Source organism: Pristiophorus japonicus, unplaced genomic scaffold (genome assembly GCF_044704955.1).
Source record: "Pristiophorus japonicus isolate sPriJap1 unplaced genomic scaffold, sPriJap1.hap1 HAP1_SCAFFOLD_425, whole genome shotgun sequence".
Classification (NCBI taxonomy): Eukaryota; Metazoa; Chordata; class Chondrichthyes; family Pristiophoridae; genus Pristiophorus; species Pristiophorus japonicus.
In genome coordinates this window covers 99,780-123,543 of record NW_027254146.1, presented here as the reverse complement: position 1 = coordinate 123,543, position 23,764 = coordinate 99,780, and the positions used below count along the sequence as shown (strand labels likewise).

At 47.1% G+C, this 23,764-nt stretch overlaps 1 protein-coding gene and 1 pseudogene across 1 annotated transcript; one reads left to right on the top strand and one right to left on the bottom strand.

Annotated features, from left to right (window-relative positions):
• Nucleotides 1-9,659: 9,659 nt before the first annotated feature.
• Nucleotides 9,660-11,227, bottom strand: LOC139251232 (zinc finger protein 436-like). Its single transcript, XM_070873197.1, has one exon. It carries the CDS (start codon nt 10,586-10,588, stop codon nt 9,872-9,874), a length of 717 nt encoding a protein of 238 aa, XP_070729298.1. The 5' UTR covers nt 10,589-11,227; the 3' UTR covers nt 9,660-9,871.
• Nucleotides 11,228-11,394: 167 nt separating this feature from the next.
• LOC139251236 (zinc finger protein 84-like) overlaps nt 11,395-23,764 on the top strand; it is a 49,570-nt pseudogene continuing 37,200 nt past the window's right edge.

Here is a 23,764-nt window from a genome sequence, read left to right as displayed (position 1 = left end):
CAGCCTTTTAACATCCTCCTCACAGCTCACTCTGCCACCCAGCTTAGTGTCATCTGCAAACTTGGACATATTACACTCAATTCCTTCATTCAAATCATTAATGTATATTGTAAATAACTGGGATCCCAGCACTGAGCCCTGCGGCACCCCACTAGTCACTGCCTGCTATTCTGAAAAGGACCCGTTTATGCCGACTCTCTCTGCTTCCTGTCTGCCAACCAGTTCTCTATCCACGTCAGTACATTACCCCCAATACCATGTGCTTTAATTTTGCACGCCAACCTCTTGTGTGGAACTTTGTCAAAAGCCTTTTGAAAGTCCAAATACACCACACCCATTGGTTCTCCCTTGTCCACTCTACTATTACATCCTCAAAAAAATTCTAGAAGATTTGTCAAGCATGATTTCCCTTTCATAAATCCATGCTGACTTGGACCGATCCTGTCACTGCTTTCCAAATGCGCTGTTATTTCATCTTTAACAATTGATTCCAACATTTTCCCCACTCGTGATGTCAGGCGAACCAGTCTTTAATTCCCCGTTTTCTCCCTCCTTTTTTAAAAAGTGGTGTTACATTAGCTACCCTCCAGTCCATAGGAACTGATCCAGTGTCGATAGACTGTTGGAGAATGATCACCAATGCAACCACTATTTCTAGGGCCACTTCCCTAAGTACTCTGGGATGCAGACTATCAGACCCTGGGGAGTTATCGGCCTTCAATTTCCCTAACACAATTTCCTGACTAATAAGAATTTCCTTCAGTTCCTCCTTCTCGCTAGACCCTCAGTCCCTTAGTACTTCCAGAAGATTATTTGTGTCTACCTTAGTGAAGACAGAACCAAAGTATTTGTTCAACTGGTCTGCCATTTCTTTGTACCTCATTATAAATTCACCTGAATCTGACTGCAAGGGACCTATGTTTGTCTTTGCTAATCTTTTTCTCTTCACATATCTATAGAAACTTTTGCAGTCAGTTTTTATGTTCCCGGCAAGCTTCCTCTCATATTTTATTATCCCCCTCCTAATTAAACCCTTTGTCCTCCTCTGCTGAATTCTAAATTTCTCGCAGTCCTCAGGTTTGCTGCTTTTAATTGCCAATTTATATACCTCTTCCTTGGATTTAACACTATCCTTAATTTCCCCTGTTAGCCGAGGTTGAGCCACCTTCCCCGTTTTATTTTTACTCCAGACAGGATGTACAATTTTTGAAGTTCATCATGTGATATTTAAATGTTTGCCATTGCCTATCCACCGTCAACACTTTAAGTATCATTTGCCAGTCTATTCTAGCCAATTCACGTCTCATACCATCGAAATTATCTTTCCTTAAGTTCGAGATCCTAGTCTCTGAATTAACTGTCACTCTCCATCTTAATAAAAAATTCTACCATATTATGATCACTCTTCCCCAAGAAGCCTCGCACAGCAAGATTGCTAATTAGTCCTCTCTCATTACACAACACCCAGTCTAGGATGGCTAGCCCTCTAGTTAGTTCCTTGACATATTGATCCAGAAAACCATCCCTAATACACTCCAGGAAATCCTCCTCCATCGTATTGCGACCAGTTTGGTGAGCCCAATCTATATGTAGATTAATGTGTCCATGATAACTGCTGTACCTTTATTGCACGCATCCCTAATTTCTTGTTGGATGCTGTCCCCAACCTCACTACTACTGTTTGGTGGTCTGTACACAACTCCCGCTAGTGTTTTCTGCCCTTTGGTATTCCGCAGCTCCATTCTTTGCCCTCCACTTTTACTTTTCTTCTTTCTATCTTTTGCTTCTGCCCCCATTCTACTTTCCTCTCTCTCTCTGCAGAGGTTCCCATCCACCTGCCATATTTGTTTAACCCCTCCCCAACTTCATTAGTACCTATAGCCCCTTGATTATCCACTATTGGGATGTTCTTCGAGTCTTCTACCATGAAGACCGATACAAAATATTTGTTCAACATCATTTCCCTGTTCTCCATTATTAATTCCCCAATCTTATTCATTTATGGAATGAGGACATTGCTGCAAGGCCAGCATTTATTGGCCATCCCTCATTGCCTGTTGTTGTGTATAGAAGAACTCCATGAGGCTGAGTACTGTGAGCTAAACTTAGCGTGGCCTTAGTCTTTATTACAACTTCAGAGTGCTTAAACAGTATGGCAGCCAAGCCTTTATACTGGCCCTGCACGTATGTGCAGGTGACCATTAGAACTCCAACAGTCGCACCCTCCGATGGCAAGTATTACATTTACATACATGACATCACTTCCCTCCCCCCCAATAGTCTTCGGTCAAGTTATATATACGAGTTGAGGCGATCCTGAGCTCTTCGCTCCCTGGTTAATCATCTAAGTTCAAACCCTGGCGTGTGTGAGTTGGTCGGACCATTAACGCACTGCACTGTAGCTGGTCTGACCGGAACGGTGGGTTCATCCTTGTGATTGGTCGATTGCTGGTTGGGTGTGTGTTAGTGGAACTTCGCTGGTGATGTCCTCTTCATGTCGTTCATGGTTGTCAGTAAATCGTAATTTGGTCTGATCTAAATGCTTTCTGCACATTTGGCCATTTAACAGTTTGATTATAAACACCCTATTCCCTTCCTTGGCCAAAACAGTGTAAGCAACCCACTTGGGACCATGACCGTAATTCAGGACAAACACAAGGTCGTTAACATCAATGTCACGTGAAACAGCCGCGCGATCGTGGTACATGTTCTGCCGGTGTCACTGGGTTTCCACCTGATCATTAAGATCGGGGAGAATGAGAGAGAGCCTGGTTTTGAGGGCTCTCTTCATTAACAATTCTGCCGGGGGAACCCCGGTAAGCAACTGATGTTGCGTCTGGTAACTGAGCAGAATGCGATACAAGCGGGTCTGCAGGGAACTGTCTATGTCACGCGTTTCATGCTATGCTTGATTGTTTGGACTGCCCGCTCCGCTTGACCATTAGACGCGGGCTTAAACGGAGCAGACCTGACATGGTTGATGCCATTGCGGGTCATAAACTCGTTGAATTCCAAGCTGGTGAAACATGGTCCATTGTCGCTGACAAGGATGTCGGACAAGCCATGGGTGGCGATCATGGCCCAGAGGCTGTCAATGGTGGCTGTGGACGTGCTGGGTGACATGAGATTACGCATTCAATCCATTTGGAGTAAGCGTACACTACTACTAAAAACATCTTTCCTTGAAAGGGGCCGGCAAAATCTATGTGGGTTCTGGACCACGGTTTGGAGGGCCATGATCACAGACTTAATGGAGCCTCCCTTGGTGCATTGCTCAGTTGCGAACAAGTGTTGCACTGATGCATGCATAACTCCAAGTCCAAGTCAATGCCGGGCTACCAAACATGCAACCTGGCAATTGCCTTCATCATGACAATGTCTGGGTGGGTACTGTGTAAGTTGTGTATAAACGTTTCTCTGCCTTTTTTTACAAAATCACACGATTACCCCATACGATACAATCCGACTGGCTTAATTTCATCTTGCATTTCCCTGGGAACGGCCGACCAGTTCCCATTTAGGATGCAACTCTTTACTAACGATAGCACAGGATCCTGGCTGGTCCAGGTCCTGACCTGGTGAGCCGTGACAGGTGACCCCTCGCTCTCAAAAGCATCCATGACCAGTAGTAAGTCTGTGGGCTGCGCCATTTCAACCCCAGTGGTGGGTAATGGTAGCCGGCTGAGAGCATCGGCACAGTTTTCAGTGCCTGGTCTGTGGCGGATAACATAGTCATAAGCAAATAATGTTAGTGCCCATCTTTGGATGCGGGACGAAGCATTGGTGTTTATACCTTTGCTCTCTGAAAACAGCGAAATGAGCAGCTTGTGGTCAGTTTCAAGCTCAAACCGAAGTCCAAGTAGGTATTGGTGCATTTTCTTAACCCCATATACACATGCTAACACCTCTTTCTTGACCTTACTATAGACGGAGTTCTAGACGTGTATACAACCGGTTGGAGGTTGCCTGATACATTGGCTTACTGTAACACACAGCCGACCCTGTACGATAAGGTGTCACATGCTAGCACTAAACGTTTACATGGCTCATAGTGTACAAGTAACTTATTTGAACATAGCAGGTTCCTGGCCTTCTCAAAAGCTGTGTCTTGATTTTTGCACCAAACCCAGTCATCACCCTTACATAGCAACATGTGCAAAGGTTCTAACAACGTGCTCAAGCCAGGTAGAAAGTTACTGAAATAGTTGAAGAGTCCCAGGAACGAACGCAGCTCCATCACATTCTGTGGTCTGAGTGCATTCTTGATGACCTCTATCTTTGAGTCTGTGGATCTGATGCCGTCTGCTGCAATCTTTCTCCCCAAAAATTCGACTTCTGGTGCTAGGAAAACAAACTTGGAGCGTTTCAGCCTGAGTCCCACTCTGTCTAGGCGACTTAGAACACCTTCCAGGTTGTAAAGGTGTTCGATGGTGTCACGACCGGTGATCAGGATTTCGTCTTGAAACACAACGGTGCGCGAAACAGATTTCAGCAAACTCTCCATGTTTCTCTGGAAAATGGCTGCAGCCGAGTGAATCCTGAAAGGGCACCTGTGCTATATACACAGCCCTTTGTGTGTGTTGATGCACGTCAGTCTTTTCGAAGATTTAGCCAGCTCCTGTGTCATGTCGGCGGAGGTTAGGTCCAACTTGATGAACGAATTCCCCCCCTCCCCCGCTTAAGTTGCAAACAGGTCATCCGCCTAGGGCAGCGGCTACTGGTCCTGGAGTGAGATTCAGTTAATCGTTACCTTGTAGTCTCCGCAGATTCTGACCGTGCCATCGCTTTTCAACACAGGATCAATTGGACTGGCTCACTCATTGAACTCGACTGGCGATATGATTCCATCGAGTTCGATCTCAACTTTTTCCCTCATCATGGACGGAACTGCCCGAGCCTTGTGATGGACGGGCTGTGCACCGGGGCCTAGATGGATCTGTACCTTGGAGCCTGTGAAGTTGCCGATGCCTGGTTCGAATAGCGAGGGAAACTTGCTCAGCACTTGAGCACATGAGGCGTCATCCACTCAAGATAGTGCTTTGATGTCGTTCCAATTCCATCTAATCTTTTCTAGCCAGCTTCTGCCATAGAGCGTTGGGCCATTGCTTGGAATAATCCACAGTGATACGTCATGCACAGCTCCATCATACGATACCTTCACTGCCGCACTTCCAATGACTGGTATGAGCTCTTTGGTGTAGGTACGCAGCTTTGCATTAATCAGGCTCAGTTTGGGCCTTTGTGCCTTATTGTTCCACAGTTTCTCGAAAGTCTACTGGCTCATTATTGATTGACTTGCACCCGTGTCCAACTCCATAGATACAGGAACGCCATTTAATTTGACTTCCAGCATTATAGGAGGGCTCTTGGTGGTGAAGGTATGTACTCCATACACTTATTCCTTGGGTTGAGTTGCCTGTGCTGCATGATCGGTGCTGGATCAATCATCATCTGCCACGTGGTGTGTCGCAGCACGTTTGTACATTTGCTGGAGGTGCCCCATTGTTGCGCAGCCTTTGCACACGTAGTGCTTGAATCGACATTGATGGGCCCGATGATTACCCCCGCAGCGCCAACACGGTGCTAATGGATTCACATTCACCCCCGATGGCAGACTCTGAGTCATCACGGGTGTTGCAGCCGCAGACGTATAGGCCCTGCCATATGCAGTTCAGCCTGCTGGCAACATCATTTTATGCACTTGTCGGTGAGCTTCGATGTTGAGAAGATATCTGTTTGGTGTTATCGTCCATGGCCATGCATGCCTGGGCGATCGCGAAGGCCCTGCTCAGGTCTAGGGTTTCGGCAGCCAGCAGCTTTCGGAGAATGACCTCGTGGCTGATGCCCAGCATGAAAAAGTCCCACAGCATTTCCCCCAACGCAGCTCCAAAATCGCAAGGTCCCGCGAGGCATCTCAGGTCGGCGACATAATCCACCACGTCCTGGCCCCCGGAGCGATGGTGCGTGTAAAAACGATACCTGGTCATGAGGATACTCTCCTTCGACTTGAGGTGGTCCCGAACTAGAGTGTACAACTCTGTATATTCCTTCTCTATGGGTTTTGTCCGTGCGAGCAGATTCTTGATGAGGCTGTATATTTTAGGCCCACAGCTGGTGAGGAGAACCGCCCTGCATTTGACCGCATTAGTGTCTCCTTCCAGCTCGTTGGCCATGAAGTATTGGTCGAGATGCTCGACGAGGGCTTCCCAATCATCACCCTCTACGAAGCTCTCTAATATTCCAACGGCAGCCATGGTTGCGTGAAGGTTCGTATTCTGTTACTTGTCGCCAATTATTGTGTAGAAGAACTCCACGAGGGTGAGTACTGTGAGCTAAACTTAGTGTGACCGTAGTCATCTTTATTACAACTCCAGAGTGCCTAAACAACATGGCAGCCAACCTTTTATACTGGCCCTGCTCATGTGTGCAGGTGACGATTCGGACTCCAACAGTCGCGCCCTCTGGTGGCAAGTATTACATAGTTACATACGTAACACCGGTGAGAAGATGGTGGTGAGCCACCTCCTTGAACAACTGCAGTCCGTTTAGTGAATATACATCAATGATTTGGATTAAGGAATTGAGTGTAATATCTCCAAGTTTGCAGATGACACTAAATGGGGTGGCGGTGTGAGCTGTGAGGGGGATGCTAAGAGGCTGCAGGGTGACTTGGACAGGTTCGGTGAGTGGGCAAATGCATGGCAGATGCAGTATAATGTGGATAAATGTGAGGTTATCCACTTTGGGGGCAAAAACGCAAAGACAGAATATTATCTGAGTGGTGGCAGATTAGGAAAAGTGGAGGTGCAATGAGACCTGGGTGTCATGGTTCATTAGTCATTGAAAGTTGGCATACAGGTGCAGCAGGCAGTAAAGAAGGCAAATGGTATGTTGGCCTTCATGACTAGGGATTTGAGTATAGGAGCAGGGAGGTCTTACTGCAGTTGTTTCGGGCCTTGGTGAGGCATCACCTGGAATATTGTGTTCAATTTTGGTCTCCTAATCTGAGGAAGGATGTTCTTGCTATTGAGGGAGTGCAGCGAAGGTTCACCAGACTGATTCTTGGGATGGCCGGACTGACATATGAGGGGAGACTGGATCAACTGGGCCTTTATACATTGGAGTTTAGAAGGATGAGAGGGGATCTCATAGAAACATACAAAATTCTGATGGGACGGGACAGGTTAGATGCGGGTAGATTGTTCCCGATGTTGGAAGTCCAGAACCAGGCGACACAGTCTTAGGATAAGGGGTAGGCCATTTAGGACTGAGATGAGGAGAAACTTTTTCACTCAGAGAGTTGTTAACCTGTAGAATTCGCCAGTTCATTGGATATATTCAAGAGGGAGTTCGATATGGCCCTTACAGCTATGGGGATCAACGAGTATGGAGAGAAAGCAGGAAAGGGGTACTGAGGGAATGATCAGCCATGATCTTATTGAATGGTGGTGGAGGCTCGAAGGGCCAAATGGCCTACTCCTGCACTTATTTTTTATGTTTCTATGAGGCGCCTTAGTTTGGTGACATAGCTCGCCACTTCCTGGCCCTCTGCTCATTAACACATGTAGAACTGATATATCGCCATCAAAACGCTTTCCTTAGGATTTAGGTGCTCCCAGACCACCATACACAATTTTTCATAGGATTTAGCTGTTGGTTTTGCCGGTGCTAGGAGATTCTTCATGAGGCCATAGGTTGTTGTCCCACAGCCAGTTAGGAGGATCGCCCTTCGTTTAGCAGCGTTCTCGTCTCCTTCCACCTCGTTGGCCACAAAGTATTGGTCGAGTCTCTCCACGAAGACCTCCCAATCGTCCCGTTCTGAGTACTTCTCCAGGATACCAGTTGTTCCTTGCATTTTCACGCTGTTGTTCATTACCTCGTTGCCAATTGATATGTTCATAATTAAAGGATGAAACTGAGTACTGTGTACAATGAGCAAGTGTGACCTTAGCTCCTTCAATAAGACTCCAGACTGCAGGTACTTCGTGAGTGGCCTGCTTATATACCGTGCTCCCAAGGGATCCCAGCATCCCTTGGGACTCCAACAGGTAGATCCTCGGGTGGTAGTGTAATACAGGTTACAAGGGGTTAAATACATAACAGTAATGTTTCACATTAAGAACACACAGGAGATAATAACAAGGCATTGTTGTGTGTATTGTACCACATTGTAATGCCAGAATCCCGGAGAGTTTGAAGGGAACTTGATGAATGGTCTGAGAATAATTGTGTTGTCGGCAGGAGGTTAAGAGTGACCAATGGCTATGCTCCCGGAAGTGCAAATACACCCCCCTAATACAGCTCTGCGGGACAGAGGGAACAGACAGAAGGGCAGACATAGATTGACAGACTTTCCAATCTGGTGCCCATTCCATTATAACCACATATCGCGACCACTACAGCAGACCCGGGATCCCAGGATGGAGAAAATAACAACCTTCACAAAGAAATGAAGGGACACCTGATCAGTGAACTCCTGGTAAACTAGGGGAAGGAGTAAGAGCTGGAACTCCAAATAGAGAAATGCCACTGACTTAAAAAGGATTACATTCCAGAACTTACTGTCCATAGAGTTAAACCTGTGGGCTGAGGACAAAGGAGTTAATCTATCAGTAAATCTTTGATGGTTGTGATGGCCCCCGTGAGACACCACAGTGGATCCCAGCAGAGGATCCGGCTGTCGATCCACACAGACCATGCAGGGAGTGCAAGGTACAGATGAATTCTTTCATGGCTCTTTAAAGAGAGGAAACATCCCCCTATCGCAGAGGACTTGTCGTGTTATAATTATCTTTTTCTGTTGCATAGTGTCAGAAACAGAAATCAACGGGAGATGATGCCCCACTCTGTAAATGAACTCTTTGACACATTGTCATGCATTTCCTTCCTTAATTTACAAAGATCACAACTCCATTAGTCAACAATCTGCCAGTTTTTAGTGAGACTTGAAAGGTTTTACTGTGAAGCTACACTTGCCCATCTCTCTGTGTGTCACTGTGTTTGGATTGTGTTAGACAACAGTCCTAATATCTCGCCGACATCCATTATAATTTTTGAAATGTTAGATTGTACTTGAAAAAAGTTGAGTTTGAATCTGACAATTCTGAATTTGGGAGCTGTTAAATGATTTTTGTTTTGCACATAACTCTATGGTGATGTGATCAGTCAAAGCAAATCAAAAGATGCTGCTATTTATTTAACACTAAATAATTCTACAAGGATGCTATCACAGTCTTCCTCATTATTAACTACACCACCCAATTTTGTGCTATCTGCAAATTTTGAAATTGTACCTCTGATTCTCAAGTCCAAATGAATTATGTAAATGGTGAACAGTGATCCTAGCAGCGATCCCTGTGGAACACCACTTCCCACCACCTGCCCATCTGAGTAAATATCTTTAACTCATCCCATTACTTCGACTGGACATGTCTTCATTCCCGTGCCAACAGGATTGCTGTACCAGACAGGAGGGGCAACACTTAAGGGTCTCTGATTCCCATTTCCCTTCTTTCTGGTGGATGATGGAGGTGCCACTGTGTGTAATGTGCATGTCAGTAAGAATTGTCTGCAAAGGATTAATCAGCACTTTCTCATTGGAGATGTTAATCAATGGAACCTTTTAGACACGGAATTATAGATTTTGTACCAAAGATCAATTTAGGATTGAAGTAAAAGGTCATAATTTTATTGTAAAATAATTCAGGGACTCTCATCAGAAATTACGGGGAAAGACCAGACAGTGGTTCTTAAAGGAACACAGCAGCCCGACAATTCAAACAGCTATTTATCCAGAATATTAAACTCCAACCCAGTTATAAGGTTATTAATATCAGCAAAAACAAAACCCAACTGTCATAATGAAGATGGTTCAGTCTTGGATGTGACTAAGAGCAGAATCCAACCCCTGCAGACACAGGTGAACTCGCTGGTGTGTCAACAGGTTATATAATCGATTAAATCCCTTTTCACACACGGAGCAGGTGAACGGCCTCTCCCCAGTGTGAATTCGATGGTGGGCCAGCAGGTTCGATGATCGATTAAATCCCTTTTCACACACGGAGCAGGTGAACGGCCTCTCCCCAGTGTGAATTCGCTGGTGTTTGAGAAGGTCGGATGTACGAGTGAATCCCTTTCCACACACGGAGCAGGTGAATGGCCTCTCCCCAGTGTGAACTCGATGGTGTGTCAGAAGGTTGGATGAATTAGTGAATCCCTTCTGACACACGGAGCAGGTGAATGGCCTCTCCCCGGTGTGAACTTGGTGGTGTGTCAGCAGGTGGGATGACCGAGTGAATCCCTTCCCACACACAGTGCAGGTGAATGGCCTCTCCCCAGTGTGAACTCGCTGGTGTAGAAAGAGGTTGGATGACTGCTTGAACCTCTTCTCACAGTGAGTGCAGCTGAATGGTCTCTCGTCAGTGTGAACTCGCTGATGTGTCTGGAGAATGGACGAGTGAGTGAATCCCTTCCCACACACGGAGCAGATGAATGGCCTCTCCCCGGTGTGACTGCGTTGATGATTTATCAGCTCAGATGAATAATTAAATGCATTTGCACAGTCCCCACATTTCCATGGTTTCTCCATGGTGCAGGTGTTCTTGTGTCTCTCCAGGTTGTACGATCAGTTGAAGCCTCGTCCACACACAGAACACGTGTACGGTTTCTCCCCGCTGTGAATGGTGCGATGTTTTTTCAGGCTGTGTAACTGGTTAAAGCTCTTTCCACAGTCAGTGCACTGGAACACTCTCACTCGGGTGTGGTGTGTGTCTCGGTGCTTTACCAGTCACACTGATGTTTGAAATCTTTTCCCACAGACAGAACAGACAAACATTTCTCCTTCTACATTGAAAGGCCGATGATATTGGGTCCCTGATGAATGGAGTGAGTGTGTCAGACCTGGATGTGATGTTGGGTGTGAGTTTGCGGCCTGTAAATGCTGCTCCCCTTCTCTCACAGCCTGGAACAGCAGTTTACAAAAGCTTTGACTGTGAGTCCAGGATAGAAATTCACAACATTCTCTCCTCCTGGTTCCTGGCCCAGGGAAAGGCCGCGCATGCGCCCTGCTGTCCCCTCAGTCTCCCAAGATGGCGGACGTCCCCCGGGCCTGTCACCGGGAGAAAGCCCCGCAGTTGCCCCCGCCTTGCCCGGGTGCCCCGCTCGGAGAAAGGCCGGAGCCGCAGGTTCTTGTTCGGGGCCTAGGCCCGCACCGCCCGCGCATGCTCAGCTCACACTGCCAGGGTGATTGACGGCAGCTCCCAACCAATAGGAAGAGCGGGGGCGGAACTGGAGGACCGAGCGGGCGGTGGGACCTCCAACCAATCAGAGTGTGCGTGGGGCGGGGCTTGCGCCCCCCCCCCCCCCAGTGGGCGGGGCTGAGCCCGGGTCTCCCTCACTGAGCATGCGCGGGCGGTGAAGACGGAGCTGTGTCGGATATATGCTTCCGGAAGGCGGTAGGATATTGTGGGCGCTGCGGGGAGATATGGACCCGGGGGTAGGCTGGGAATCTTCATAAACACCCGGTGTCGGCCTCACGCATAGAATCAGAGCCCGCAGGCCCCCTGTTTGTCCCGCAGTGACAGGCCCGGGTCAGCGGGGTCACTGGCCGCCATCTTCCACAGGCGGAGTCACGGCGCATGCGCGGCCCTTGGCCAGGAACAATGAGTGGGCGGGGCTTCACGGTTCCAATCACGTCACAGACAGACCCTCGGAGCGAGGGAGACTTGGTCCACTCAGTGTGTTCTCAGGTGACTGAACAGTCCAATCGGGGAATTACAGTCTCTGTCACAGGTGGGACAGACAGTGGGTGGGGAGTCTGGTTTGCCACATACTGGTTCCGCTTGATTTCTGCATGCTCTCGGCGACGAGACTCGAGGTGCTCAGCGTCCTCCCAGATGCATAGAAAATAGGGTGCAGGAGTAGGTCATTTGGCCCTTCGAGCCTGCATCACCATTCAATGTGATCATTCACCTCAGTACCCTTTTCCTGCTTTCACTCCATACCCCTTGATCCCTTTAGCAGTCGGGGCCACATCTAACTCCCTCTTGAATATATCCAATGAACTGGCATCAACAACTCTCTGCAGTAGAGAATTCCACAGGTTAACAACTCTCTGAGTGAAGAAGTTTCTCCTCATCTCACCCCTTATCCTTAGACTGTGTCCCCTGGTTCTGGACTTCCCCAACATCGGGAACATTCTTCCTGCATCTAACCTGTCCCGTCCCATCAGAATTTTACCTGTTTCTATGAGATCCTCTCTCATCCTTCTACACTCCAGTGAATACAGGCCCAGTCGATCCAGTCTCTCTTCATATGTCAGTCCTGTCATCCCGGGAATCAGTCTGATGAACATTCGCTGCACTCCCTGAATAGCAAGAACGTCCTTCCTCAGATTAGGAGACCAAAACTGAACACAATATTCCAGTTGAGGCCTCACCAAGGCAATGTACAACTGCAGGAGGACCTCCTTGTTCCTATACACAAATTCTGTAGCTATAAAGGCCACCATGCCATTTGCCTTCTTCACCGCCTGCTGTACTTGCATGCCAAATTTCAATGACTGATGTACCATGTCACCCAGGTCTCGTACCTCCCCCTTTCCTAATCTGCCGCCATTCAGGTAATATTCTGCCTTTGTGTTTTTGCCAGCAAAGTGGATAACCTCACATTTATCCACATTATACTGCATCTGCCATGCATTTGCCCACTCACCTAACCTGTCCAAGTCACTCTGCAGCTTCTTAGCATCCACCCCACAGCTCACACCGTCACTCACTTAGGGTGGTCTTTGGCCAGGGACTCCCAGGTGTCGGTGGGGATGTTGCACTTTATCAGGGAGACTTTGAGGGTGTCCTTGAAACATTTCATCTGCCCACCTGGGGCTCGCTTGCTGTGTCGGAGTTCCGAGTAGAGCGCTTGCTTTGGAAGTGTTGTGTCAGGCATGCGAACAATGTGGCCTGCCCAAAGGAGCTGGTCGAGTGTGGTCATTGCTTCAATGCTGGGGATGTTGGCTTGATGGAGAACACTGACATTGGTACGTCAGAAGGAAGCCAGCATCGCGAGACCTGAGCGAGTGCGGGAGCACAAAGGGCAGCGGCAGCTTGGAGCAGCGGCCAGCTGCAGCAGGGGCAGAAAGTAATAAAAGAAGTAAAAATAAATCGAAGTGTGACATCACAGCCAAGCGCGTAAGTGATTGGTGATTGGCTGGTGGATTGGTGGGTAATTTATCGCTTTCTTTTCTTAAAAGTAGGTAACCTTTGGCATTGTTGCCAAATTAAGTTAATTTAAGGATTAAGGCATGGCAGGAGAGCCCAGACCCATGTCATGCTCCTCCTGTGCTATGTGGGAAATCAGGGACACTGGAAGTGTTCCCTGACTATGTGTGCGGGATGTGTATCCAGCTGAAGCTCCTATCAGACCGCATTGTGGCACTGGAGCTGCGTATGGATTCACTCTGGAGCATCTGCGATGCTGAGGATATCGTGAATAGCACGTTTAGTGAGTTGGTCACATCACAGGTAAAGGTTACAAAGGCAGATAGGAAATGGGTGACCATCAGGCAGAGCAGGAGTAGGAAGATAGTACAGGGGTTCCCTGTGGTCATCTCCCTCCAAAACAGTACCACTTTGGATACTGATGGGGGAGATGGCTCATCGGGGGAAGGCAGCAGCAGCCAAGTTCATGGCACCATGGGTGGCTCTGCTGCACAGGAGGGCAGGAAAAAGAGTGGGAGAGCTATAGTGGTAGGGGATACTATTGTAAGTGGAATAGATGGTCGTTTCTGCGGCCGCAATTGAGACTCCAGGATGGTATGTTGCCTCCCTGGTGCAAGAGTCAAGGATGTCTCGGAGCGACTGCAGGGCATGCTGGAGGCGGAGGGTGAACAGCCAATTGTCGTGATGCATATAGGTACCAATGATATGGGTAAAAAAAACGGGACGAGGTCCTACAAGCTGAATTTAGGGAGCTAGGAGTTAAAATAAAAAGTAGGACCTCAACGGTAATAATCTCAGGATTGCTACCAGTACCACGTGCTAGTCAGAGTAGAAATAGCAGGATAGTTAAAATGAATACGTGGCTTGAGGAATGGTGTAAGAGGGAGGGATTCAAATTCCTACGACAGCGACACTGAAACCGGTTCTGAGGGAGCTGGGACCAGTACAAACCAGACAGTCCGCATCTGGGCAGGACTGGAACCGATGTTTGCTAGTGCTGTTGGGGAGGGCTTAAACTAATATGGCAGGGGGATGGGAATCTATGCAGGGAAACAGAGGGAAGTAAAATGGGGGCAGAAGCAAAAGGTCGAAAGAAGATAAGGAAAAGTGGAAGGCAGAGAAATCAAAGGCAAAAATCAAAAAGGGTCACAGTACAACATAATTCTAAAAAGGACAAAGTGTGTAAAAGAAAAAAACAAGCCTGAAGGCTCTGTGTCTCAATGCGAGGAGCATTTGTAATAAGGTAGATGAATTAATTGCACAGATAGCTGTTAACGGATATGATGTAATTGGGATTACGGAGACATGGCTCCAGGGTGACCAAGGCTGGGAACTCAACAACCAGGGATATTCAATATTCAGGAAGGATAGACAGAAAGGAAAAGGAGGTAGAAACATAGAAACATAGAAAATAGGTGCAGGAGTAGGCCAATCGGCCCTTCTAGCCTGCACCGCCATTCAATGAGTTCATGGCTGAACATGCAACTTCAGTACCCCATTCCTGCTTTCTCACCATACCCCTTGATCCCCTTAGTAGTAAGGACTACATCTAACTCTTTTTTGAATATATTTAGTGAATTGGCCTCAACAACTTTCTGTGGAAGAGAATTCCACAGGTTCACCACTCTCTGAGTGAAGAAGTTCCTCCTCATCTCGATCCTAAATGCTTTACCCCTTCTCCTTAGACTGTGACCCCTGGTTCTGGACTTCCCCAACATTGGGAACATTTTTCCTGCATCTAACCTGTCTAAACCCATCAGAATTTTAAACGTTTCTATGAGGTCCCCTCTCATTCTTCTGAACTCCAGTGAATACAAGCCCAGTTGATCCAGTCTTTCTTGATAGGTCAGTCCCGCCATCCCGGGAATCAGTCTGATGAACCTTCGCTGCACTCCCTCAATAGCAAGAATGTCCTTCCTCAGGTTAGGAGACCAAAATTGTACACAATATTCCAGGTGTGGCCTCACCAATGCCCTGTAGCAACACCTCCCTGCCCCTGTACTCAAATCCCCTCGCTATGAAGGCCATTTGCTTTCTTAACTGCCTGCTGTACCTGCATGCCAACCTTCAATGACTGATGTACCATGACACGCAGGTCTTGTTGCACCTCCCCTTTTCCTAATCTGTCACCATTCAGATAATAGTCTGTCTCTCTGTTTTTACCACCAAAGTGGATAACCTCACATTTATCCACATTATACTTCATCTGCCATGCATTTGCCCACTCACCTAACCTATCCAAGTCGCTCTGCAGCCTCATAGCATCCTCCTCGCAGCTCACACTGCCACCCAACTTAGTGTCATCCGCAAATTTGGAGCTCCTACATTTAATCCCCTCGTTTAAATCATTAATGTACAGTGTAAACAGCTGGGGTCCCAGCACAGAACCTTGCGGTACCCCACTAGTCACCGCCTGCCATTCTGAAAAGTACCCATTTACTCCTACTCTTTGCTTCCTGTCTGACAACCAGTTCTCAATCCATGTCAGCACACTACCCCCAATCCCATGTGCTTTAACTTTGCACATTAATCTTTTGTGTGGGACCTTGTCGAAAGCCTTCTGAAAGTCAAAATATACCACATCAACTGGTTCTCCCTTGTCCTCAAAAAATTCTAGAAGATTTGTCAAGCATGATTTCCCTTTCACAAATCCATGTTGACTTGGACCTATCATGTCACCTCTTTCCAAATGCGCTGCTATGACATCCTTAATAATTGATTCCATCATCTTACCCACTACCGATGTCAGGCTTACCGGTCTATAATTCCCTGTTTCCTCTCTCCCTCCTTTTTTAAAAAGTAGGGTTACATTGGCTACCCTCCACTCGATAGGAACTGATCCAGAGTCAATGGAATGTTGGAAAATGACTGTCAATGCATCCGCTATTTCCAAGGCCACCTCCTTAAATACTCTGGGATGCAGTCCATCAGGCCCTGGGGATTTATCGGCCTTCAATCTCATTAATTTGCCCAACACAATTTCCCGACTAATAAGGATTTCCCTCAGTTCCTCCTCCTTACTAGACCCTCTGACCCCTCTTATATCCGGAAGGTTGTTCGTGTCCTCCTTCGTGAATACCGAACCAAAGTACTTGTTCAATTGGTCTGCCATTTCTTTGTTCCCCGTTATGACTTCCCCTGATTCCGACTGCAGGGGACCTTTTTCTCTTTACTAACCTTTTTCTCTTTACATATCTATAGAAACTTTTGCAATCCGTCTTAATGTTCCCTGCAAGCTTCTTCTCGTACTCCATTTTCCCTGCCCTAATCAAACCCTTTGTCTTCCTCTGCTGAGTTCTAAATTTCTCCCAGTCTCCGGGTTCACTGCTATTTCTGGCCAATTTGTATGCCACTTCCTTGGCTTTAATACTATCCCTGATTTCCCTTGATAGCCACGGTTGATCCACCTTCCCTTTTTTATTTTTACGACAGACAGGAATGTACAATTGTTGTAGTTCATCCATGCGGTCTCTAAATGTCTGCCATTGCCCATCCACAGTCAACCCCTTAAGTATCATTCGCCAATCAATCCTTGCTAATTCACACCTCATACCTTCAAAGTTACCCTTCTTTAAGTTCTGGACCATGGTCTCTGAATTAACTGTTTCAATCTCCATCCTAATGCAGAATTCCACCATATTATGGTCACTCTTTCCCAAGGGGCCTCGCACAATGAGATTGCTAATTAATCATCTCATTACACAACACCCAGTCTAAGATGGCCTCCCCTCTAGTTGGTTCCTCGACATATTGGTCTAGAAAACCATCCCTTATGCACTCCAGGAAATCCTCCTCCACCGTATTGCTTCCAGTTTGGTTAGCCCAATCTATGTGCATATTAAAGTCACCCATTATAACTGCTGCACCCTTATTGCATGCACCCCTAATTTCCTGTTTGATGCCCTCCCCAACATTACTACTACTGTTTGGAGGTCTGTACACAACTCCCACTAACATTTTTTTGCCCTTTGGTGTTCTGCAGTTCTACCCATATAGATTCCACATCATCCAAGCTAATGTCCATTCTAACTATTGCATTAATCTCTTCTTTAACCAGCAATGCTACCCCACCTCCTTTTCCTTTTATTCTACCCTTCCTGAATGTTGAATACCCCTGGATGTTGAGTTCCCAGCCCTGATCATCCTGGAGCCACGTCTCCGTAATCCCAATCACATCATATTTGTTAACATCTATTTGCACAGTTAATTCATCCAGCTTATTACGGATACTCCTTGCATTAAGACACAAAGCCTTCAGGCTTGTTTTTTTAACACCCTTTTTCCTTTTAGAATTTTGCTGTACAGTGGCCCTTTTTGTTTTTTTCTTGGGTTTCTCTGCCCTCCACTTTTCCTCATCTCCTTTCTGTCTTTTGCTTTTGTCTTCTTTTTGTTTCCCTCTGTCTCCCTGCATTGATTCCCATCCCCCTGCCATATTAGTTTAACTCCTCCCCAACAGCACTAGCAAACACTCCCCCTAGGACATTGGTTCCGGTCCTGCCCAGGTGCAGACCGTCCGCTTTGTACTGGTCCCACCTCCCCCAGAACCGGTTCCAATGCCCCAGGAATTTGAATCCCTCCCTGCAGCACCACTGCTCAAGCCATGTATTCATCTGCGCTATCCTGCAATTCCTACTCTGACTAGCACGTGGCACTGGTAGCAATCCCGAGATTACTACTTTTGAGGTCCTACTTTTTAATTTAGCTCCTAGCTCCTTAAATGCGTTTCGTAGGACCTCATCCCTTTTTTTTTTTACCTATGTCGTTGGTACCAATGTGCACCATGACAACTGGCTGTTCTCCCTCCTTTTTTAGAATGTCCTGCACCCGCTCAGAGACATCCTTGACCCTTGCACCAGGGAGGCAACATACCATCCTGGAGTCTCGGTTGCGGCCGCAGAAACGCCTATCTATTCCCCTTACAATTGAATCCCCTATCACTATCGCTCTCCCACTCTTCTTCCTCCCCTCCTGTTCAACAGAGCCAGCCACGGTGCCATGAACTTGGCTGCTGCTGCCCTCCCCTGATGAGTCATCCCCCTCAACAGTACTCAAAGCAGTGTATCTGTTTTGCAGGGGGATGACCACAGGGGACCCTTGCACTACCTTCCTTGCACTGTTCTTCCTGCTGGTCTTCCATTCCCTATCTGGCTGTGGACCCTCCACCTGCGGTAAGACCAACTCGCTACACGTGCTACTCACGTCATTCTCAGCATCGTGGATGCTCCAGAGTGAATCCACCCTCAGCTCCAACTCCGCAATGCGGTCCGTCAGGAGCTGGAGGCGAACACACTTCCCGCACACGTCGTCGTCAGGAACACTGGAGTCGTCCCTGAGTTCCCACATGGTACAGGAGGAGCATAACACACGACCGAGCTGTCCTGTCATGATTTAACCCTTAGATAGGCAACAATAATGCTAAAGTTATAGAAGAGAAGAAAGAAAAACTACTCACCAATCACCAGCCAATCACTTACCCCCTTGGCTGTGACATCACCTTTCTGTTTCTTTCTACTTCTTTTTTGCCTTCTCCCTGTAGCTGCACAAGTACGCCTCTCGCTGCCGCTGGGCCTCTTATAGGCCTCCGACCCCGGACTCGCGCCTCACCAACTGCCGCCGAATCTCGTGGGGTAGCGTTGCTGGTTAAAGAGTAGATTAATGCAATAGAGTAAGGAAAGACATTAGCTTGGATGATTTGGAATCTATAATGGGTAGAGCTGTGGAACACCAAAGGGCAGAAAACGCTAGTGGGAGTTGTGTATGGACCACCAAACGTAATAGTGAGGTTGGGGATGGCATCAAACAGGAAATTAGGGATGTGTGCAATAAAGGTACAGCAGTTATCATGGGTGACTTTAATCTACATATAGATTGGGCTAACCAAACTGGTAGCAATATGGTGGAGGAGTGTATAAGGGATGGTTTTCTAGACCAATATATCAAGAGCCAACTAGAGAGCTGGCCATCCTGGACTGGGTGATGTGTAATGTGTAAAGGGACGGTCTGTGTATGGAGATGTAAAACAAGGAAACGGTGTCTGTGTGTGATAGAGACACAGCCATGTGGTCACAGTCAGAACAATGCACAGATATCCTGGTTATGGTTTGAGCAGGGTCAGATCATGAATGTAGTAAACATAAATATCATCAGTGTAGCCGCAGCTTGTTAGAACAGACCTGGGGAGCAGAGAGCTCTGAATCCACTGTATTATCCCCGTTCTCCGGATCAGGTAACTATACTGTCTGTATTTTGCAGTGCTGTTAATAACATCAGTAAAAGACAATCTATTATGAGCTTGATTATCTTGTGTCTGAAACCACAAGATTAAATATTTAGAGACAATAAGATGAACAAGTAAACACATCATGGCCCAATACTCCAGCTTTTTATTCACAGGAGAAAATTGTTTATCTAACTCCTCGAGTGGACAGAATAAAGAAAGATCCAAACTCTAAAAGCCCCTCGATGCATTTGTAAATATCTTTCAAATTCTGACAGATATCAATTGTCAGTATACGATCCATTCAAGTCAATGGAAGACGAGAGAGGAGTTGGGGTGAGGAGGTTGGAGAGTAGGAGTGAATGAGGAGTTGGGGTGAGGGGGGGTTGGAGAGTAGGGGTGAATGAGGAGTTGGGGTGAAGGGTTCACTGCTCATGAATGGACTGTTGAACTATAATGGGGTTTGTTTTCTCTTTACAATGTTTTGAGTTGTGTGTTTAACTGAAGTCAGACACAGAGCTGCAGTTACTCGCGGGCACTGGGCTGTTTCTAGTGAATGAATGTGGAAAGCGTTAGTGGGGAATAGATTTGTGTGGGATCATTCTGTGCTGAACACATTGCTGGGCTGCGAGTTTTTTATTCGATCATGGGATGTGGGTGTCACTGGCAAGGCCAGCATTTATTGCCCATTACTAATTGCCCTTGAGAAGATGGTGGTAAGCCACCTTCATGAACCGCTGCAGTCCGTGTGGTGAAGGTACTCCCACAGTGCTGTTAGGGAGGGAGTTCCAGGAATTTGACCCAGCGACAATCAAGGAATGGCAATATACTTCCAAATCAGGATGGTGTATGACTTGGAGGGGAACGTGGAGGTGGTGGTGTTCCCACGTGCTTGCTACCCTTGTCCTTCTAGGTGGTAGAGTTCGCGGGTTTGGGAGGTGCTGCTGAAGAAGCCTTGGCGAGTTGCTGCAGTGTATCTTGTAGATGGTACACACTGCAGCCACGTTGTGCCGGTGGTGGAGGGAGTGGATGTTTAAAGTGGTGGATGGGGTGTCAATCAAGCGGGCTGCTTTGTCCTGGATGGTGTTGAGCTTCATTCATCCAGGCAAGTGGAGAGAATTCCATCACACTCCTGACTTATGCCTTGTAGATGATGGAGAGGCTTTGGGGAGTCAGGAGGTGAGACACTCACTGCAGAATACTCAGCCTCTGACCTGCTCTTGTTGTCACAGTATTTATGTGGCTGATCCAGTTAAGTTTCTGGTCAATGGTGACCCCCAGGATGTTAATGGTAGAGGATTCGGCGAGGATAATGCCATTGAATGTTAAGGGGCGGTGGTTAGACTCTCGCTTGTTGGAGATAGTCATTGCCTGGCACTTGTGTGGCACAAATTTTATTTGCCACATATCAGCCCAAGCCTGAATGTTGTCCAGGTCTTGCTGTATGCGGGCATGGACTGCTCCATTATCTGAGGAGTTGCGAATGGAACTGAACACTCTGCAGTGGTCATCAGCAAACATTCCCACTTCTGACCTTATGATGGAAGGAAGGTCATTGATGAAACAACTGATGATGGTTGGGCCTAGGACACTGCCCTGAGGAACTCCTGCAGCGATATCCTGGGGCTGTGATGATTGACCTCCAACCACCACAACCATCTTCCTTCGTACTAGGTATGACTCCAGCCAGTGGAAAATGTTTCCCCTGATTCCCATTGACTTCAGTTTTACTAGGGCTCCTTGATGCCACACTCGGTCAAATGCCTTGATGTCGAGGGCAGTCACTCTCACCTCACCTTTGGAATTCAGCTCTTTTGTCCATGTTTGGACCAAGGCTGTAATGAGGTCTGGAACTGAGTGGTCTTGGCAGAACCCAAACTGGGTATCAGTGAGCAGGTTGTTGCTGAGTAAGTGCTGCTTGATAGAACTGTTGACACCTTCCATCACTTTGCTGATGATTGAGAGTAGACTGATGGGGCGGTAATTGGCTGGATTGGATTTGTCCTTTTTGTGGACCAGACATACCTGAGCAGTTTTCTATATGTTGGGTAAATGCCAGTGTTGTAGCTGTACTGGAACAGCTTGGCTAGAGTTGCAGCTCGTTCTGGAGCACGTCTTCAACACAACAGCCGGGATGTTGTCGGGGCCCATAACCTTTGCTGTATCAGTGCATTCAGCCGTTTCTTGATATCGTGGTGAATCGAATTGGCTGAAGACTGGCTTCTGTGATGGTGGGGACCTCAGGAGGAAGCCGATATGGATCACTTGACACTTCTGGCTGAAGATGGTTGTAAACACTTCAGCCTTTTTTCTTTTGCACTTATTTGCTAGGCTCCGCCATCATTGAGGATGGGGATATTCATGGAGCCTCCTCCTCCCGTTAACTGTTTAATGGACCACCACCATTCACGACTGGATGTGGCAGGACTAGAGCTTTTATCTGATCCGATGGTTATGAGATTGCTTAGCCTTGTCTATAGTATGCTGCTTCTGCTTTTTAGCATGCATGTAGTCCTGTGTTGCAGCTTCCCCAGGTTGGCACCTTATTTTCAGGTGTGCCTGGTGCTGTTCCTGGCATGCTCTTCTACACTCTTCATTGAACCAGGGTTGGTCCCCAGGCTTTATAGTAATGGTAGAGTGAGGGATATGCCGGGCCTTGAGGTTACAGATTGTGATGGAATACAATTCTGCTGCTGCTGATGGCCCACAGCGCCTCATGGATGCCCAGTTTTGAACTGCTAGATATGCTTTGCATCTATCCCATTTAGCACGGTGGTAGTGCCACACAACACAATGGAGGGTGTCCTCCGTATCAAGACGGGACTTCATCTCCACAATGACTCTGCAGTGGTCGCTGCTACCAGTGCTGTCATGGACAGATGCATCTGCAACAAGTAGATTGGTAAGGACGACATCAAGTAGGTTTTTCCTCTCGAGTTGGTTCTCACCATCTGCTGCAGGCCCAGTCGAGCAGTTATGTCCTTCAGGACTCGGCCAGCAGTGGTGCTACCGAGCCACTCGATGATGGACATTGAAGTCCCCCACCCAGAGTACATTCTGTGTCCTTGCTGCTCTCAGTGCCTCTTCCACGTGGTGTTCAACATGGAGGAGTACTGATTCATCAGCTGAGGGAGGGCGGTAGGTGGTAATCAGCAGGATATTTCCTTATCCATGCTTGACCTGAAGCCATGAGACTTCATGGGGTCCGGAGTTTTACCTATTACTGATGTCAAACTGATGGGCCTATAGCTACCCGGGTCTGCATTGTCTCCTTTTTTAGAAATGGGGACTACATTAGTCTCCTTCCAATCTGTAGGAACCATTCCAGAGTGCAGTGAGCAATTAAAAATACAGGCAATTACTGATAATTAATCCCTGCCCGTCAGCTTGGTCCACTTGAACCCAGATCACTTCAGCTGTGCCTAATGAGGCAATATCAAATCTCTCAAGCTGTTCGATTCTCACTGATTGAAATAGCAACCCCAGCTCCCCTTTGACCTACACTATCCTTTCTCAAACCATTGTAGACCTTTAGGTGAATGTCTGCCATCATTGTCATCTAGTCATGTCTCAGAAATACACAATACGTCTAAATTCTCCAACACAGCACAGGATTACAATTCTAACAATTTGCTTCCAACACTCCTTGCATTTACATAAAGGCAATTTAAAAGTCTCCCATCTATTTCTTAGTTATTAATTCTTGTTTGCTTCCTAACTGGTTTAACTTCATGCTTTGCTTCTATGTAATTATCACGTGCAATAAGGCTAGCTTTGAACTTATCTACACTATCCCCTTGCTGAACTCTGGGATAATTCAGCACCCTCTGCCAACCTTTTAGCTCCCAAGAAGTTAAGATGGAGGTTGTCTCTCCTAAACAACTTACCTTGTCCAGCGAAAACCTCCCAATTATTGATGAAGTGAAGCTGCTTCTTTTTGCAGAGGTCCTGAAGCCAGATGTTGAATCCCAAGGTTTTGGCTATTTCTCTCCATCGATCGGGACATGACTGGTAACGTAGAAACATAGAAAATAAGTGCAGGAGTAGGCCATTCGGCCCTTCGAGCCTGCACCACCATTCAATAAGATCATGGCTGATCATTCACCTCAGTACCCCTTTCCCCCCTCAGCCCGGAGACTACTAACCTTGCATCCCTTTGCTGAAGGACATTTATGAGGCTTTTGTAGGAATCCTGTATCACAAATGGACTTCTATCCATGATACCATTAGTTCCAATATGTAAACCTACTAAATATCTTGACATTCCCCTTTCATTAGTTCTTCCACACAATGCTGAGATCAGTTACCTTGGTCTCTGGAAAACAGAAGACTG